The sequence below is a fragment of the Cherax quadricarinatus genome, chromosome 38 (genome assembly GCF_038502225.1).
Source record: "Cherax quadricarinatus isolate ZL_2023a chromosome 38, ASM3850222v1, whole genome shotgun sequence".
Classification (NCBI taxonomy): Eukaryota; Metazoa; Arthropoda; class Malacostraca; order Decapoda; family Parastacidae; genus Cherax; species Cherax quadricarinatus.
In genome coordinates this window covers 25,601,117-25,622,249 of record NC_091329.1, presented here as the reverse complement: position 1 = coordinate 25,622,249, position 21,133 = coordinate 25,601,117, and the positions used below count along the sequence as shown (strand labels likewise).

General features: G+C 37.8%; 1 protein-coding gene across 10 annotated transcripts in view; it reads left to right on the top strand.

Moving 5' to 3' along the window:
* Nucleotides 1–21,133, top strand: part of ATP8A (ATPase phospholipid transporting 8A1) — an 817,844-nt gene that overhangs the window by 632,970 nt on the left and 163,741 nt on the right. For all 10 annotated transcript variants that reach the window (XM_070092196.1, XM_070092203.1, XM_070092201.1 and 7 more), the window contains 4 exons: nucleotides 2,114–2,236; nucleotides 11,474–11,788; nucleotides 17,877–17,956; nucleotides 18,309–18,404. In XM_070092196.1, coding sequence (XP_069948297.1) covers nucleotides 2,114–2,236; nucleotides 11,474–11,788; nucleotides 17,877–17,956; nucleotides 18,309–18,404 — 614 coding nt within the window. The remainder of the gene's footprint in view (nucleotides 1–2,113; nucleotides 2,237–11,473; nucleotides 11,789–17,876; nucleotides 17,957–18,308; nucleotides 18,405–21,133) is intronic.

Genomic DNA, 21,133 nt, shown 5'->3' with positions numbered 1-21,133 from the left:
TGAAGTTGTACTCAAATTGTCACAAACTCACTGACAGGTGGACATTTACACCTGCCTTGGCCATTTACTATTGTCTTGGAATATATACAAAGTATTTATATGTCCCAGCAATGTTTTGGATATGTGGAAGTATATAATAATAATGAGGAGGAGGAGGAGCAAGAGAAGGAGGAGGAGGAAAAGGAGGAGGAGAAGAATACGTAATAATAATAATAGGTAATAATAAGTTCCCTTGAAGCACGAAAAACGAAGTCCACCCCTGACAGTGACGTGATAAGATGAGATAACATTTGATATGAGCTGACGTTTGATGAGCATACGCGAGGGTGCAGTGATAACACTTGATAAGAAAATATTAGAGGTGACATTTGATGAGCATCGGCCCTCGCTTTGTTTTCGCTGGTGCACAAACATGTCTGTCTGTCTATTTGTCTGTCTGTCAAGCTCCCTGTCCATCCGTCTAGCTCTCTATCTCAGGGAGAGCCACAAGACTGCATCATCACGTTTACTCACATCTTCAAGCAGAGTATAGCACTTTGTCTGGATTTTTTGGGTTATCCTAGGTAATTTACACTATGTATACTTGTATTTATGTGTACCTGTGAGACAGAGACAGACAGATAGAGATACAGAGATTGACAGACCCTAAACTTGGGGTTAACATCACTTTCCTCTTAAAAGAGGAGTGTTAATATGACATTACATCAGTGAATCCTTGGTGTTTGCCACACTGTTTGCTCTAGCTGGCACTCAATTTAACTGGCACTCCCACAAGGTACTAAGTGGTCCCAGATATTTTTAATATGGTGCACACCGAGTGTTAAGACCCATTCTATGCTGACCAGGCATCTCAGGGCAATTGTGCCAAATTTGGAGGCAGGAAAATTAAAATGTATACATACATTTGGGGCGCTACGTGTAAGGACGTATATATACGTTTAGACCGTTTAGGGGTTAATGCACTTCATTATCCCACCACTGTTTGCTAATTAAAACATTGTTATTCATATAGCATCTTTTTTTTTTTTACAACTGTTTCCTCTTGTTATGCCTCTTGATCCCCTCAAGGAAGGTTCCTTGATGTTGGTGAGGGGCTCTTGATTTAGGGAATTGGATCTGTGCTCCAGTTCCCAGAATTAAGCCTGAATGCATTCCACATCCTCCCCCCAGGCGCTGTATAATCCTCCGGGTTTAGCGCTTCCCCCTTGATTATAATAATAATAATATGCCTCTTGATGATGAAAAAAATATTTAGTTAATTTTTTATATCTTATATGACTAATTATATGTGGTTATGTGATATTCCTGATTATTTCACAATATTATGTTAATAAATGCTAGCAAACCACTATTATCCACCATCAGATGAGCTTTAATCTGACATGGAGAGTACATCCATGAGTTAGCATGGTTACAGTCTTTGTTTTTTGCCTTTTATTCTGTGTACCACATCCACACCAAACCTCTCAAGGAAAAAATTCTCAGATTCTATGAATGCTAATTTATTTTTGCTTGCTGTAAGTATGTAATTTTAAAATCAATTTTAAATTTGTAATGATTAACACAATTTTGACAATTCAGAATTTTAGCAAAATTTTGATTTTTTTTTTTTTTTGGGGGGGGGGGAGAGTCTTTTAATTCTTATTTTTAACAAGGAAATATTTTGTCTGAAATTTTTATTTCAGAAATTTTAGAAATTTCCCGATAAGAAGTGGCCTATGTGATAAAAAAAATTAATTTCTGAAAAAATTAATAATTTCAAATTTCATTTAAGAGAAGCTAATACACTGTAAACATTTTCATAAAATATAATATTTCCTTGAACTTCTAATTCAAGATATTCTCTTAAATTCTGATTTTTTTTTTTTAATAATAGCAAGAATTTCAAAATATCAATTTGGAATTTCCCTCTTATTTAAATTTTATTTCTGAATGAGAATTTTCATTTGTAATTTCTATAATTGGGAACCACCAAGTATGAATTACCACAAATAATAGAGACCACTGTTAGTACATCTAGGCATAACTGTTCACAAGAAAGAAAAAACAATATATTTTATGAAGTATCATTTAATATTTTCCTGTTTTTTTTTTTTTTTTTTCTTTTTGCTAGCTGTTCACAGCAGCACCACCTCTAGTTATGGGAATATTCGACCGGTCGTGTAGTGCTGAGACAAGAATGAGGTACCCAGAATTGTACCAGGAATCACAGAGTGGATCACATTTTAATTGGAAGGTGAGATACCTGCACATCTTTAAAGATAAGAATTGTCTGTGCATTTTACTTGATGTACTCAAGAGTGTCTACACTCTGAATGAATGATGTGAATATTGCACTTCAGTGGCTATTGATTAGAATATGGTGATTCTATTTTTGGGTCACCCTACCTTGGTGGAAGATAGCTAGTGTGATAACCTTTCACTTGTTTGCATTTCCTTTACACTCCTTAAAACTTCTTTTAACCTTTTTTTTTTTCTCTTCATATAATCTTCCTTCCTATGCCATTTTTGCATTTTAAAAACCTTTACAAACCTTTTCTCTCTTATGACACTTATTTATTTCATCATTCCCTCAGTTATATCCTACCTCAGTGGGCATCTCCCACCAAGGCAGGGTAGCTCAAAAAGTAAGGAAACATTTCAAAATTATTTAATCAATTACTGCCAGGCCAGAAGTGTGCTGGCATCACAATTCATATTACACTTTTGACTGCAACATTCCTGCCTCTCCTTTAGTATGCAGGCACTGCTGCTCTTCCCACTTCCAGTACTTGAGTCTGTCTAACTGATTTCCCTGACTTCCTTCAGAAATGTTTTCTTGCTCATACTCTGACAGCACTTCAAATAAAATAAAAAAACTACTTGCCTCCACTTCTATTTAGCATGCTCACACAAGCCTGTTGGATGTCAAAGTCCCTCGCACACAAAACTTCCTTTACCCCCTCCCTCCAGCCTTTCTTAGGATGACCCTTACTCCTCCTTCCCCCCACCCCAGATTTATACTCCCTCCTTGTCAATCTATTTTGCTCCATCCTCTCTTAATGTCTAAACTACCTCAATAACCCCTCCTCAGCCCCCTGAATAAAACTCCTGGTAGCCTCTCACCTCCTAATTTCCAAGCTCAGAATTCTCCGTGTAACATTTGCTCTACACATTGCCCTTAGACACAACAACACTGCCTCCAGTCTCCTCCCAACTGCAGTGTTTAACCTCTTTAGGGTTGGATCCCCTGAGCTGAGACTTGCTCTCAGGGTCAGGGAATTTAAAAAAAAAAAAATCATGTGAAATGATAGAGAATTTTTTCCGAAGGTAATGAAACCAAAAGTATGAAATTTGATGGAAAACTTACAGAATTATGCTCTAGCAAAGTTAAGAGGTCTCAGTGATAATTACAAATTGGCGATTTCGCCCAATATGAGTCCTATTTTAAGCCAATTTCATCGTTCCAGTCAACCAAACTCATAGTTATTTCGCTAGTATCCCTTCCATTCTATTGAGTACAAAAAACTGCCCATTTAGTTACTTCAACTACCGAATAAAGTGATCAGAAATCGGTAATTTGGTCAGTTTCAAACAAAAAACATTGCCAATTTATAAATAGGGTCCAAAATAAACAATGTAGACATTCTGGCACTAAAAAAACATTTCCTCTGTTCATTCCTTACATCCCCAGGCCTTCCCTACATAATGCCTGCTTTCCATTTTGAATTTTTATTCACACTAAAAAAATAGAAGATTTATTATTATGCAGACTACTGAATTATTGTAATAATTGCATAAAAAATGTCAGCACATTTCTGAATGTGTATTAGACTGACAGCTGGACGCATATTGGATGAGTGACGTAATTTGTGTACTCTGGAATATCGGTAAAATTTGAACATTTCTGTTAATTTGAGCTCAATTTCAGGCTACTTTTAGTCCTGAAACTAATCAAAATCATCTCTAATTATGTCATATATCTTCCATTCTGTCGAATGGTACCAAGAAATCGAGACTACAGTTATAAAAACCCACACAAAAATACACCGCATAGTTGCTATTTTAAACCAAAAATACTGTCACAATTTTTTTTCCCCATTATGCATACGGTGCACTCTTACTGCATCGACCCATTCTCTCATATCTAGGGAAAAAATTTACCACTCACATCTTATCTGAGTGAACTAAACTCATCACATAGTTCTGTGGCACTGACTCAGAGTTCAAAGCTGTAGCACTACTCACCAACCCTAAAGGGCTACAACCTATATTTCACACCCATGTGAGATTGTTATTACAACTATATTCTGGTACATCCCCCTCTTTTATTTAACATTAATGCTGCTCATCTACCTCTTGTTCTTTAATATACCTGCCTTAATCTCATGTACTTATCCCTGTTCGACTCTCGCATCCATTTAGTTTTGCTTTGCTCACACATTAACATCAGTTCTTTCTTAACCCTTTGACTGTCGCGGCCGTATATATACGTCTTACGAGGTACCGTGTTTGACGTATATATACTCATAAATTCTAGCGGCTTCAAATCAAGCAGGAGAAAGCTGGTAGGCCCACATGTGAGAGAATGGGTCTGTGTGATCAGTGTGCACCATATAAAAAAAATCCTGGAGCACGCAGTGCATAATGAGAAAGAAAAAACTCCGACCGATTTTTTTAATTAAAATGCCGACTTTGTGGTCTATTTTTGTATAGTATTTATGATTGTATTCTCGTTTTCTTGGTCTCATTTGATAGAATGGAAAACATATTATAGAAATAGAGGTGATTTTGATTGATTTTACTATAAAAAGAACCTAGAAATGGAGCTCAAAGTAGGGGAAATGTTTGATTTTTGCCAATGTTCAAAAGTAAACAAATGATGCCATTGTCCAATAAATGTCCAACTAGCCATTCTAATATGCAGTCATGAATGGGTTGATGTTATTTATACAATTATTACAGTATTGCAGTAGTCTGCATAATAGTAAGTCTTCTACTTTTTGTTTGAATAAAAATTCAAAATAGAAAGCAAGAGTAATATCAGAGGGGCCTGGAGACATGACTGATGAACAAAGAAAATGTTATTTTAGAGCCAGGAATGTCTGCATTGTTCATTCTGGACTTTATTTTGAAATTGTCATATTTTTTAGTTTTCGTGAAATTGGCCAAATTGCAAATTTTTGACCACATTATTAGGTAGTTGAAATCGGTAAATGGGCAGTTTCTTGTACTCAATCAATAGAAAAAATGGAGTTCTAAAGAAATAGCTATGAGTTTGGTCGACTGGAACAATGGAATTAGCCGAAAATAAGGCTCAAAGTGGGCGAAATCGCCGATTTGTAAACAGCGCCGAGGTCGCTAACTTCGCGAGAGCATAATTCTGTCAGTTTTCCATCAAATTTCGTTTTTTTGGTGTCATTACAATCGGGAAAAGATTCTCTATCATTTCATAAGAAAAAATAATTTTTTTTTTTTTTTAAATTTTGCGACACCAGGAGACACCTCAGGATTGGGGGTTGCGACAGTCAAAGGGTTAATATTTGCACTGTATCCACACACATTCAAACAAACTAGCATTTTGTTCCAGGCATATAGTTTCCTTCTGTGACATTCATGGTTTACTGTATATATACAACAGTAACTTACTGTATATACAGTATTTATGGTAGATGTTAATTATATGAAAGTAGTAGGTTGGTAGACAGCAACCGCCCAGGGAAGTACTACCGTCTTGCCAAGTGAGTGTAAAACAAAAGCCTGTAATTGTTTTACATGATGGTAGAATTGCTGGTGTCCTTTTTTCTGTCTCATAAACAAGATTTCAGGTATATCTTGCTACTTCTACTTACACTTAGGTCACTCTGCACATACAAGTACAAGCATATATCTTTCTTTCTTTCAACACACCGGCCGTATGCCACCGAGGTGAGGTGGCCCAAAAGGAAAAACGAAAGCTTCTCTTATTACATTTAGTAATATATACAGGAGAAGGGGTTACTAGCCCCTTGCTCCTGGCATTTTAGTCGCCTCTTACAACACGCATGGCTTACGGAGGAATAATTCTGTTCCACTTCCCCATGGAGGTAAGAGGAAATAAACAAGAACAAGAACTAGTAAGAAAATAGAAGAAAACCCAACAGGGTGCGTGTGTGTGTGGGAGACGACCGACGTGTTAATGTTGCAGTTTAAAAACTGTAGTGTAAAGCACCCTTCTGGCAAGACAGTGATGGCGTGAATGATGGTGAAAGTTTTTCTTTTTCGGGCCACCCTGCCTTGGTGGGAATCGGCCGGTGTGATAATAAATAATATAAATAAATAAAATATATATATATATATATAATTTGGAGTGGTTGGTACTTTTGTTTAATAAATGTATGAAAGAAGGGAAGGTACCTAAGGATTGGCAGAGAGCATGTATAGTCCCTTTATATAAAGGGAAAGGGGACAAAAGATATTGTAAAAATTATAGAGGAATAAGTTTACTGAGTATACCAGGAAAAGTATACGGTAGGGTTATAATTGAAAGAATTAGAGGTAAGACAGAATGTAGGATTGCGGATGAGCAGGGAGGCTTCAGAGTGGGTAGGGGATGTGTAGATCAAGTGTTTACATTGAAGCATATATGTGAACAGTATTTAGATAAAGGTAGGGAAGTTTTTATTGCATTTATGGATTTAGAAAAGGCTTATGATAGAGTGAACAAAGGAGCGATGTGGCAGATGTTGCAAGTATATGGAATAGGTGGTAAGTTACTAACTGCTGTAAAGAGTTTTTATGAGGATAGTGAGGCTCAGGTTAGGGTGTGTAGAAGAGAGGGAGAATACTTCCTGGTAAAAGTAGGTCTTAGACAGGGATGTGTAATGTCACCATGGTTGTTTAATATATTTATAGATGGGGTTGTAAAAGAAGTAAATGCTAGGGTGTTCGGGAGAGGGGTGGGATTAAATTATGGGGAATTAAATTCAAAATGGGAATTGACACAGTTACTTTTTGCTGATGATACTGTGCTTATGGGAGATTCTAAAGAAAAATTGCAAAGGTTAGTGGATGAGTTTGAGAATGTGTGTAAAGGTAGAAAGTTGAAAGTGAACATAGAAAAGAGTAAGGTGATGAGGGTATCAAATGATTTAGATAAAGAAAAATTGGATATCAAATTGGGGAGGAGGAGTTTGGAAGAAGTGAATGTTTTCAGATACTTGGGAGTTGACGTGTCGGCGGATGGATTTATGAAGGGTGAGGTTAATCATAGAATTGATGAGGAAAAAAGGTGAGTGGTGCGTTGAGGTATATGTGGAGTCAAAAAAAGTTATCTATGGAGGCAAAGAAGGGAATGTATGAAAGTATAGTAGTACCAACACTCTTATATGGATGTGAAGCTTGGGTGGTAAATGCAGCAGCGAGGAGACGGTTGGAGGCAGTGGAGATGTCCTGTCTAAGGGCAATGTGTGGTGTAAATATTATGCAGAAAATTCGGAGTGTGGAAATTAGGAGAAGGTGTGGAGTTAATAAAAGCATTAGTCAGAGGGCAGAAGAGGGGTTGTTGAGGTGGTATGGTCATTTAGAGAGAATGGATCAAAGTAGAATGACATGGAAAGCATATAAATCTATAGGGGAAGGAAGGAGGGGTAGGGGTCGTCCTCGAAAGGGTTGGAAAGAGGGGGTAAAGGAGGTTTTGTGGGCTAGGGGCTTGGACTTCCAGCAAGCTTGCATGAGCGTGTTAGATAGGAGTGAATGGAGGCGAATGATACTTGGGACCTGACGATCTGTTGGAGTGTGAGCAGGGTAATATTTAGTGAAGGGATTCAGGGAAACCGGTTATGTTCATATAGTCGGACTTGAATCCTGGAAATGGGAAGTACAGTGCCTGCACTTTAAAGGAGGGGTTTGGGATATTGGCAGTTTGGAGGGATATGTTGTGTATCTTCATACGTATATGCTTCTAAGCTGTTGTATTCTGAGCACCTCTGCAAAAGCAGTGATAATGTGCGAGTGTGGTGAAAGTGTTGAATGATGATGAAAGTATTTTCTTTTTGGGGATTTTCTTTCTTTTTTGGGTCAACCTGCCTCGGTGGGAGACGGCCGACTTGTTGAAAAAAAAAAAATATATATATATATATATATATACAGTGGACCCCCGCATAACGATTACCTCCGAATGCGACCAATTATGTAAGTGTATTTATGTAAGTGCGTTTGTACGTGTATGTTTGGGGGTCTGAAATGGACTAATCTACTTCACAATATTCCTTATGGGAAAAAATTCGGTCAGTACTGGCACCTGAACATACTACTGGAATGAAAAAAGTTCGTTAACCGGGGGTCCACTGTATATATATATATATATATATATATATATATATATATATATATATATATATACATATACATATACACATATACAGTGGACCCTCGCCTAACGATATTAATCCGTTCCTGAGAGCTCAATGTTAGGCGAAATTATCGTTAGCCGAATTAATTTTCCCCATAAGAAATAATGGAAAAAAAAATTACCACATGAAATATTAATTTTAATACACACAAACTGAAGAAGACATGCACAGTTACATGACACTTACCTTTATTGAAGATCTGTTGATGATTGATGGGATGGGAGGAGGGGAGAGTGTGGATGGTGTTAGTGTTTAGAAGGGGAATCCCCTTCCATTAGGACTTGAGGTGTCAAGCCCTTTTCCGGGGTTACTTCCCTTTTTCTTTTAATGCCACTAGGACCAGCTTTAGAGTCACTGGACCTCTGTCACACAACACATCTGTCCATAGAGGCCTGTACCTCCCGTTCCTTTATGACATTCCTAAAGTGTTTCACAACATTGTCAGTGTAATAGTCACCAGCACGGCTTGCAATAGCTGTGTTAGGGTGATTTTCATCAAATAAGGTTTGCACTTTAAGCCACATTGCACACATTTCCTTAATCTTTGAAGTAGGCAACTTCCTCAATTACTCTATCCCCTCCTCCGGAGCAGTTTCCTCAGGTCTGGTCTCTTGCTGTTGAAGAAGATCTAGCAGCTCATCAGTGGTTAGTTTGTCATTGTCCTCCTCCACCAACTCTTCCACATCCTCCCCACTAACCTCCAACCCCAAGGACTTCCCCAATGCCACAATGGATTCCTCAACTGGCATAGGATTTCCAGGGTTAGCCTCAAACCCTTCAAAATCCCTTTTGTCTACACATTCTGGCCACAGTTTCTTCCAAGCAGAGTTCAAGGTCCTCTTAGTCACTTCCTCCCAAGCCTTACCTATAATGTTTACACAATTGAGGATGCTAAAGTGATCTCTTCAAAACTCTCTTAGAGTCAATTGAGTTTCTGAGGTCACTACAAAGCACCTTTCAAACATAGCTTTTGTGTAGAGTTTTTTGAAGTTTGCATTGACCTGCTGGTCCATGGGCTGCAGGAGAGGAGTGGTATTAGGAGGCAAAAACTTGACCATAATGAAGCTCATTTCTGCAGAAAGTCGCTCTGCCACGTCTGAAGGATGACCAGGAGCATTATCTAATACCAGGAGGCACTTAAGGTCCAATTTATTTTCCAGGAGGTAATTTTTCACAGTGGGGGTAAATGCATGGTGTAACCAGTCATAGAAAAAGTCCCTAGTGACCCATGCCTTACTGTTTGCCCTCCACAGCACACACAAATTAGCCTTGAGGACATTGTTTTTCCTGAACACTCTGGGAGTTTCAGAGTGATACACCAATAAAGGCTTCACTTTGCAATCACCACTAGCATTAGCACACATCATCAGAGTAAGCCTGTCTTTCATAGGCTTATGTCCTGGGAGTGCCTTTTCCTCTTGAGTAATATAGGTCCTGCTTGGCATTTTCTTCCAAAACAGGCCTGTTTTGTCACAATTAAGCACTTGTTCAGGTTTCAGTCCTTCACTGTCTATGTACTCCTTGAATTCCTTCACATATTTTTCAGCCGCTTTGTGGTCCGAACTGGCAGCCTCACCATGTCTTATTACAATATGTATACCACTACAATTCTTAAATCTCTCAAACCAACCTTTGCTGGCCTTAAATTCACTCACATCACCACTAGTTGCAGGCATTTTTCTAATTAAATTCTCATGCAACTTCCTAGCCTTTTCACATATGATTGCTTGAGAGACGCTATCTCCTGCTATCTGTTTTTTGTTTATCCACACCAATAACAGTCTCTCAACATCTTCTATCACTTGCAATCTCTGTTTCAAAAACAAAGTTGCACCTTTGGCAAGAACAGCTTCCTTGATTGCTGTTTTCTTGGCCACAATAGAAGTGATGGTTGATTGGGGTTTTGTGTACAACCTGGCCAGCTCGTAGACACACACTCCACTTTCATACTTAGCAATGATCTCTTTCTTCATATCCATAGTAATTCTCACCCTTTTTCCTGTAAGGTTGGCACTAGAAGTTTTCTTGGGGCCCATGGTGACATATTTTGCAGGTGTGATCACTAAAAAGACTGTGGTAATATGAAATGTTCCGATTGTATGCTTGGAAGCGACTGCAGTAGCTGGCTTGTAAACACTGGCACCCACGGAACAAGTGAGGCGGGCTCATGCCGCACGTGGATGTGTCTCGAACGAATTGCGTTGAGCGAGTTTTTTAGCACTAGCCGAGGCAAAATTTTTGCGTTAAAATGTATTGCTAGGCGGATTTAACGTTATGCGATGCATTCGCTAGGCGAGGGTCCACTGTATATATATTATATATATACCCCTCTGGGTTTTCTTCTGTTTTCTTTCTAGTTCTTATTCTTGTTTTTTCCTCTTATCTCCATGGGGAAGTGGAACAGAATTCTTCCTCCGTAAGCCATGCGTGTTGTAAGAGGCGATTAAAATGCCAGGAGTAAGGGGCTAGTAACCCCTTCTCCTGTATAAATTACTGAAATTAAAAGAGAAACTTTCATTTTTCTTTTTGGGCCACCCTGCCTCGGTGGGATATGGCCGGTTTGTTGAAAGAAGAAGTAGGAGGTTGGTAGACAGCAACCACCCAGGGGGGTACTACCATCCTACCAGGTGAATGTAAAACGGAAGCCTGTAATAGTGGTACATGATAATAGGATTGCTGGTGTCTTTTTTCTGTCTCATAAACAAGAAAGATTTCAGGTATGCCTTGCTACTTCTACTTGCACTTAGGTCACACTACACATGCATGTACAAGCATGTATATACACACACACCCCTCTGGGTTTTCTTCTATTTTCTTACTAGTTCTTGTTATTGTTTATTTCCGAGACATTGCCACATACACCTATATTTTTGACCCAAGTGCCTCAGAATGTTTCAAACCTCAAAACAAATAATTATTTAAATTTTATATTTTTTTATACATCTTATTTTTAAATGATCATGGAATAAATTTCCATAACCCCTTCGAGGACAGACATTTTAATAACATGTTCTATAAATTATGTACTATTTTCTTTATCCAGTATAATGTCTGAAGATTTTAATTTGGTGTACATTTAATACTGTATGTTGTCTTGGCAGGTGTTTGTGTGGTGGGTATGGCTAGCGCTGGTGCACTCCGTCTTGGTATTTGTTCTACCCTACCTCTCCATGACTCAAGACGTTGCCTGGGGTCATGGTCGTGTAGGAGGTTACCTCATGACGGGAAATATGGTGTATACTTATGTAGTCATTACCGTCTGCCTTAAAGCAGGTCTGGAGACCGATGCCTGGACTTGGGTCACACACCTTGCCATCTGGGGCTCAATTGCTTCTTGGTTCATTTTTCTGCTGGTGTATTCAAATTTTTGGCCCATATTGCCCATGGCTCCTGATATGTGTGGCATTTATCTGCAGGTATGAACATCATAAGGTTCTTTAATGTCCACACACACATCATTATATATCTAAATAATAGTTTAAGTTTCTGCATACTGGGGAATATCAAGTAGTTTCTGAGGAATAGCTTACTCATTTCTCAAGTAAATATAGTCATTAGAAAGTTTTAAAGTTATAAATGCTCAGAGCAAAACATAGAACTGCAAATGTTTTATGAAGTACAGTTGCTGTATGAGCCAGTAGGCCTTCTGCAGTGTTCTTCCACTCTTATGTTCTTAATTAGGGGCAAGATTAATAACCTGATAGTAATTAAAAAAAATTGTTCTAGTGATTTAGATAGAATTATATAATTGAACTGTTTCAGCACACACTATTTGTTTTAGTTTTTTTCATTTGAATTCATGTTAAGAAATTTAATTCATATGATAAATTTCTGCAGATTTTTGGGCCCTTTAATTTATAATGAATTTCTGTAGACGTTCAAACAAACACGAGAGATATGAAAGCGATGTTTGTTTCTGGTGTAATGCCTGGGTGATCAGTTTTAATTTTCCAGGAAATGTCTTAGGTAGCATCAGCATTTACAGTGCAATGTTCTAAAGATGTAAAGCTAACAATTTTATATATGAATGGCATGTATATTCATTAGTTCAGAGACTTGAATAAGGAAATAGTATGTTGCCAGTAAGTAGAGTTTGTGATAGTGCTGAGAGCTGCATTTTGTTGAGTTTGAGTTGGAATTTGAGGTGGGTTGCTGAAGCACATTCCCAGTCACAAATCCCACATGTGAGATATGGGTAAATAAAGTAAAAGTAAAGTATTAGTGGTATAAACTGCACAAGTCCCATACATGAGGTATGGGTAAATGAAATAAAAGTAAAGTATTAGAATATAATAGTGAGTTTTGGAGAGTATCCCTAAAGTCTTTAACCCTTGGACTATCGCAACCCCAAATCCTGAGGTGTCTCCTGGTGTCGCAAAATATTTAAAAAAAAAATTATTTTTTCTTATGAAATGATAGAGAATCTTTTCCCGATGGTAATGACACCAAAAGTACGAAATTTATTGGAAAAATTAAGGAATTACGCTCTCGCGAAGTTAGCAACCGCGGTGATATTTATGAATCGGCGATTTCACCCACTTTGAGCCCTATTTTCAGCTAATTTCATTGTTCCAGTCAACCAAGCTCATAGCTATTTCTTTACAACTCCATTTTTTTCTATCGATTGAGTACAAGAAACTGCCCATTTACCAATTTGCACTACCCAATAAAGTGGTCAGAAATTGCCAATTTGGCCAATTTCATGCAAATTGAAGTGTGCCAATTTCAAAATAGGTCCAGAATGAGCAATGCAGATATTCCTGGCTCTAAAATAACATTTTCTTTGTTCATCAGTCACGTCTCCAAGCCCCTGTGATATTACTCTTGCTTTCTATTTTGAATTTTTTATTCAAACAAAAAATAGAAGATTTACTGTTATGCAGACTACTGTAATATTGTAATAATTGTATAAATAATGTCAACCCATTCATGACTGCATATTAGAATGGCTAGTTGGACATTTATTGGACAATGACATCATTTGCTTACTCTTGAACATCGGCAAAAATCAAACATTTCCCCTACTTTGAGCTCCATTTCAAGGTTCTTTTCATAGTAAAACCAATCAAAAATCACCTTTATTTCTATAATATGTTTTCCATTCTATCAAATGTGGCTACGAAAACGAGAATATAACCATAAAAATTATACGAAAATACACCTTGAAGTCAGCGTTTTAATCCAAAAACATGGTCTGAGATTTTTTTCTCTCATTGTGCACAGACCCATTCTCTCACATGGGTCCAGCTTTCTCCTGCTTGATTTGAAGCCACTAGAATTTTTGAGTACATAGATGTCAAACACATTGGCTCGTAAGTCGTATATATACGACTGAAACAGTCAAAGGGTTAATAGTTTTATTGATATGTCTGGATATGAGCACTAAATTTCATTTGTTGTCTGTGATTAGACTTAGGAGCCTTCCCTAATTGAGGATGAGCTTTGTTCCAAAAATTTATGTAGTGTGCTTTTACCTATTAAGGGTGAGTTTATTGCTAATTATGTAGATGTAGATATTTATTAATTCATTAAATATGGTGCATATTATCAAGGGTTCTGAGTGTGATAATATAAAGGTTGTGCCATTAACCCTTTGAGGGTTTTGGTCGTACTAGTACGTCTTACGCGTAGGGGTTTTTGACGTACTAGTACGCATAAATTCTAGCGGCCTCAAATCTCGCAGGAAAAGGCTGATAAGCCTAGATGTGAGAGAATGGGTCTGTGTGGTGGGTGTGCGCAGTAGGAAAAAAATCTGGGACCCAGTGGTGCATTGTGGGAATGCCATCATAGTACACAATTTCCACGGTGCCCTGCGGTAAGAAGTTCCTCACTCCTCGGCGAATTGGGACACTTTTGTTCCCCAGTGACAGTTCTAATACAGATGGAAGTGACAGTGAAGATGAGTTTCAAGGTTCTGGTGAGGTTTTGACCAAAACTAATGACCATAATATGAGTAATAGTGAGGAAAACCCAGACAACCCACAGCCTTCCACCTCTGGTGCTGGGCCGTCGTTCAGTTGTACCAGAATCAAAGAGGAAACTCCTATTTTCCAAAATCCCAGACTCAGATGTGAGCATTGGTGATGATAATGATAGTGATTATGAACTACAAGCTCTTCAAACTTGTTCCAAGAATGGAGGAGGAGGAGGAGGCAGAGGAGGAGGAGGCAAGAGGAGGAGGAGGCAAGTGGAGGAGGAGGCAGAGGAGGAGGAGGAGGAGGAGGAGGAGGAGGAAGAAGAAGAGGAGGAGGAGGAAGAAGAGGAGGAGGAGGAGGAAGAAGAAGAGGAGGAGGAGGAGGAGGAGGAGGAGGAGGAAGAAGAAGAATACGTAATGATAACAATAATACATAATAATAATACATAATAATAATAATACATAATAATAATAATACATAATAATAATAATACATAATAATAATAATAGGTAATAATAATAATATGTAATAATAAATGTTCACCCATGACAGTAACAAGATAAGGGGAGATAACATCTGATAAGTGCTGACGTTTGATGAGGGTAAATGAGGGTAGAGCTGATGCCAAAAGATGAGATGAACATCGCCCTCCCTTTGTTTTTGCTGGTATACTAACATTTCTGTCTGTCTATTTGCCTGTCTGTCAAGCTCCCTGTCTATCCATCTAGCTCTGTCTCAGAGAGCCACAAGACTGCGTCATCACTTTTACTCACATCTTCAAGCAGAGTATAGCACTTTGTCTGGGTTTCTTGGGTTATCCTAGGTAATTTATACTATGTATACTTGTATTTATGTGTACCTGTGAGACAGAGATAGACAGACAGATAGAAAGAGAGAGACAGATTGAAAGAGATAGAATGAGGGAGAAAGATAATTAGATAGAATGGAGGAGGGGAAGCAGCATCCGACCCCATTGTTTTGACAGGCCGGAGGGGGAAAGAGTAATTAGCCAATATGTCACTTTGACAGCTGCCGACTCCTTGTAATTTACACTATGGACGAGGAGGAGGAGGAAGAAGAGGAGGAGGAGGAAGAGGAATAAGAGGAAGAGGAGGAGGAAGAGGAATAGTAGGAGGAAGATTAGGGGGAAGAGGAGGAAGAGGAAGAAGAGGAGGAGGAGGAAGAGTAGGAGGAAGAGGAAGAAGAGGAGGAGGAGGAAGAGGAGGAGGAGGAAGAGGAAGAAGAGGAGGAGGAGGAAGAGGAGGAGGAGGAAGAGGAAGAGTAGGAGGAAGAGGAAGAGGAGGAAGAGGAAGAGTATGAGGAAGAGTAGGGGGAAGAGGAGGAAGAGGAAGAAGAGGAGGAGGAGGGTGGAACACTAGTACACTGGTACTGGTACACTAACATTTCTGTCTATTTGTCTGTCTGTCAAGCTCCCTGTCTATCTGTCTATCCGTCTAGCTCTCTGTCTCAGAGAGCCACAAGACTGTGTCATCACTTTTACTCACATCTTCAAGCAGAGTATAGCACTTTGTCTGGATTTCTTGGGTTATCCTAGGTAATTTATACTATGTATACTTGTATTTATGTGTACCTGTGAGACAGAGATAGACAGACAGATAGAAAGAGAGAGACAGATTGAAAGAGATAGAATGAGGGAGAAAGATAAAACACCATTGTGTATGACACCATGTTTCAGAGTTCCACAAGCTGCAGAACTAATAGGAATATGTTCAGTGACTGTATATTGGTATATATATTATAGAACAATAATAATAAACAATGTTTTGTATTGTTTGTTTTTGTAAACAAGTTTTGTAAACAATATATTGATAATTATGTTTGTGTGCTTATTGTGTTGTATACAACGAGTGTATATATGTACATTGCACCTTACTTTGGTCTCATAGGCCACATAAGTTATGTGAAAAAATAAAATAGTGAAAAAAACAACAAACCTTCAAATACAAGTAAATCAAAGTTTTCCGGGTGAGCGGCAGTCGCCGCTGTTGCCATACGCGGCTCATTTTCTGCAAACTTCATGCATCCATATCTCCGTAAGTATTGATGGTAAAATTTTTTTGTTTATCCTATAATGTTTAGAAAAAAAAACTCTATTTTTTCATAAGAAAAAATAATTTTTTTTTTTTTTGAAATTTGGCCGACCCTGAGAACGAGTTTCGGAGAGGGCCTGTCGACCCTCAAAGGGTTAACAAAAACAACAGATTTTAGATGTTGGTTGGTATTAGGTAGGATGTAGAATGAGACAGAGAAGAAGGCCCATAATACTTTCTTGGAGAGACATCGTAATTGATTGGTAGTGTGCTAGAAGTGTTACGAAGGCTACATACTCATGTCTGTTACTGAGGTATGACTAAAAATACTTTTGTTTGCCCACTGAGTCTGCAGTGATGTAATCTTGTAAAAGACTATTGTTGTGAACAGTATCAGAAACTTTTTGCAGATTATTAAAAAGTTTCATAGGATACTTGTTTCATTCAAGTGTTCAATAAACTGCTTCAAGTATCTTGAAGATTGTGTCGTTTGTGCTTTTTTGATCTAAATCCATATAAACAAGGAGTAAGCATATTGAAGATTGAGACACTTGTGCAACATATGGGAATCTTTATTGAAGAAATGTTTCGCCACACAGTAGCTTCATGTCCAGTACAAATTAGAAAGGTTTAAGGAGAGGAGGAGTTTGAGGTAATCAGTCCCTCAGCCTGGAGTCGATGTGTTCAGTCCATCAATCTTGTAGAAAGTACAGCATAGGGCTGTAGAAGTGGCTTATATACTGTAGTCAGGTGAGGCAAAGCAGGAGGAAGCAGGGTCATAGTGGTACCATCCACTAGTCGAAGTAGGTCTTCATCCAAAGGTTGGACAAGTTGATAAATTAGACACATGTGCAACTCTTGGGTATCTTTATTGAGGAAACGTTTCGCCACACGCGAAACGTTTCCTCAATAAAGATACCCAAGAGTTGCACATGTGTCTAATTTATCAACATGTCGGTTCTCTGAACCATTCATCTACAAAGGTTGGACAAGTGTTGAAGAATTCTTTGTATCAAGATCCCATGACAGTAAGCATATTGTTCTTGGTTAAGTATGCATACTGGTGCTTCTGGATTACTGTATTGAATATTGTTTTTATAATATTGGTACATTGTAAATTGTTCTGTAGTTATTAACATCAGTTGGATCAGCACCTTTGTGATGGGTGTTAACCCAGCCCTTTTGAAAATGTCTGGAAAGGTTTGCTGTTTAAGTGATTTGTTGAAAAGCATTACAATTGCCAAAGGTAATATTTTTTTTTTTTTTTTTTTTAGATATATATAAGATGTCTTGGTTGTATTACTTCCATGTTTGTAATTGGTTTTATTACATTGAAGATGTAATAAGATCATTGATGTTAATCTGACCCTCTGTGTCACTAAGTTACACTGCAGTACATGTAACCAGCATAATGCTTGAATGTTGCACCACTGAGAAAATGCTTTAATATGTTTAGTGTTTAAAATATGCATCAGATACTGTATACAGCAAATGCTTTTTGTAAAAGTGTTATTCATATATATTTATAATCATTTCAGGTATATTCCTCACCAGTGTTTTGGTTTGGAGTGATCCTGATACCACTGTCTTGCCTGCTGCCAGATATTGTAGTAAAAACGTGAGTTTTTCAGCTTGGAATTATACTGATAAAATACTGCTCTGCAGGTTTATGTATTGTGGAATAATTAGTGAAGGGGTTATAGCAGTACAATGGAGTGCTCAGATAATGGGACACCATGTGTGTCACTACTTAAACTTCTCTATATTGGGGTTATTGTGCTGAATATTCCTTATAACATTAATTTCAGCATGTAATAGAGATTTTCAAGCTAAATATAGATATAATGATATGAAATTAATGCTCAGTGTAATTTTGCTTGAGATTACAAGTACCCTGTAGTTAATATAATTATTGGTATAACTTGTATTTAAAAAAGTGGATGATTACTGACTTAGATCTTACATTTCAGTGTACATAACTCAGTGTGTAAGAGTTTAACAGAACAAGTGCGTGAGAGTGAGATTAGCAACAAGGATGTTTCCAAAGTTCTAGACACCAAGCACAGGTAAGCGAAGATGGCTCATCGTCACCCTCTCCTCTCCTCCGTCCCCCTGGTCCTCCGCCCTCCCAGCCCCAAAACGTCTTGCCTCGTCACCTGCAAATATGACACAGGTCCATCCTGCTTGCCTCACCGCTCCAACTTACTGAGGATGTAGGATTCATGTGGCCATTTAGCCCACTCAGTCTCCCTGCTCAAATGATCCACGTGAGCCTACCCACCCAGCCCTCCCAGTCCACAGAATGCCTGTCCTTACTCCTGAGCTGCCCTGGTCGGTCTTGCCTATTAATCAGGCCTGTCCACTCAGCATGCCTGGCCTGCAGCCTCTCCTTGTTAATGGATAACTGTAGTACAGCAACCAGTTGATCTTCTCTATTCTTAATGAAATGTTAATGGTTGCTGTTTTTTGTTTACTTTTAATATTTAAATTAGGGCTGATGCACTTAGATTAACAGTAAACAGCATCTTCTCTTAGTGTAATGATATCCCATGTAGGTAAATTTGTATTTGCCAGATTGAGCTGTGAGGCATTTGTGTGGGATGAGAGTACATTTGCCAGTTGCTTTTTTTCTTGTACTTAGTTGGCTCATCAAACATTTACAGTTAAATCACTTGTGCCAAAAATGAGGACCAGTATTTGCATCCATGACTCAGCTCTGCACCAGAAGCTTTTTGTAATGGAATATTTATGTACTTAAAGCAGAGTTGGGACACAGCTTTGATATAGAACACATTTTCTAAGTTTATAATGGGACTGGCAAACTTTACCACTCTGCACTCTTGCATCCGTATTCCTGATAAGCTTGGCTATGGGTGTTTGTGTTTATGGTTGCTGAATTAATGTAATTTTAAAGCACCACAAAACTTTTTAATGTCTTTTAATTATTGTTGTCATCAATGGATAAATGTATTGTGTAGATTATTGGATCTGATGTAATGTAGCATGATTATCTAGTCAGCATATTCTTAAGCTCTGTATTGTTAGTATTGACTCTGTTGTATTCTCTTGACACATTTTGGTTAGTATTTATAGTACAGTATTATCACAATTTTGGTTAGTACTGTATAATACAGTATTATCACAGTTTTGGTTAGTACTGTATAATACAGTATTAGTTTAGTACATAGTAAGCTATTTAAGTGATATGCTGCATAAAGGAATATATCCATTCATTTGATTAATTTCATCTTGTAGTTACAAGTTAGTCATTATAGTATATATTTTTAATTAACTGAATGAATATATTTATTAACTTTTTAATATGTATTACAGTAGTAATTCTTAAAAGCTTAGAAGCATGAATTGCTTCAGCATATTTTTTAAATTTTTTGAATACCTCATAAAAGTATTTTGTGTCCATAGACTTGGGTAAAAGTCATTTTTATAATTCCCAAATGTTTGTATATAGGTGATGTTTGTTAAGAGGAATTTTATTGCCTTTATCTCAGTATTAATTCTATCATGGTTCTGTTGACAAGCACTTGTAAATGTTGATGTGTGTAGTTGATTGTTGTGTAATATTGCTGAAGCACAGACCAACCTCTCTCAACGTCATCATTTTCCTCTGTCTTCTTACTTTGTGTGTTTATACACTAATTTTTTGTACACTATGTGTACAATATTTACTGACTCAATGCTAAAATCTAATGTACCAAAGATGATCATTTCTGATGTGCAATAGTTAGCAATTTGCTATACATTTAGTGATATGCAGGCCAGCATATCACTGCAAGTTACATTTTCTAAACAGCAGGAAATACAGCACAGTATACCACTACAGGAAAGCACATTTGTTACTTTGGTTATTACTAGAAAGTAACTTTGAATGACATGTATCTAGTAAAGTGTATTTTCCACTAATGACTGTGGTTTGTCAATGGTCAGAGCATGCGAGTTACTGCAAGATTACCACTTGCTGGAAAGTTAATGCAAGATTACACAGAATGGGTTATAAGGCTTTACACTGTTTGCTTTACATCTGTACCTTAATTGGCCCTTGTGATGGAGGTACGAATATTATCGAGTGATCAAAACAGTCTCACCCAATGCACAATATTAGCAGCTTATTGCAAATGTTTGTATACTTTCATGTGAGGCATTGCTAATATTAAGACTGAACTCAACACCTGGTTTAGGGTAGACATTGCTCTAAAACACAATTGAATTCTGGAGGTGGGAAGGGCAGTGCCTTCACTTGGAAGGAGCAGCGGGGATACTTTAGTTAGAGGCTAATTTGATTGCAATACCAGCACACTTCTGGAAAGATGGCAGTTGAATGAGTGATGGTGAATGTGTTTTCTGTTTTCGGTTCCCCTGTCTTGGCAGGAGATGGCTGTTGAGTTAAAAAAAAATACTACATTGTTCAAGGCATTCTTTACTTCAATTATGATGTTGAAATAACACTTACTATCTGGAATGCCTTGTATATTCTCCTGAGTTAAGTCTGGTCAAAATACACACTTTTCCTACACTGCTCAGTAAATGAAAAATGGTTCATGAGAGAATGGGAATTAGCAAGATTGATCATTTTGAACTTAGTAATTAAACATCTTGCCAAGAAATCTCAAGCTCATTTCTAAGTAGTGCAGATTTGCTACCCAGTGGTTGGTTACACTGTCACTTCTGATGTTGTGAAAACTTCTTGGTTTTTCAACATCATGGTCCCAGAAGCTTTCCTCTTGATGAGTAGTAATAAGCTGAACAGTTCTTTTTTATGGATTTTTTAATTACATAA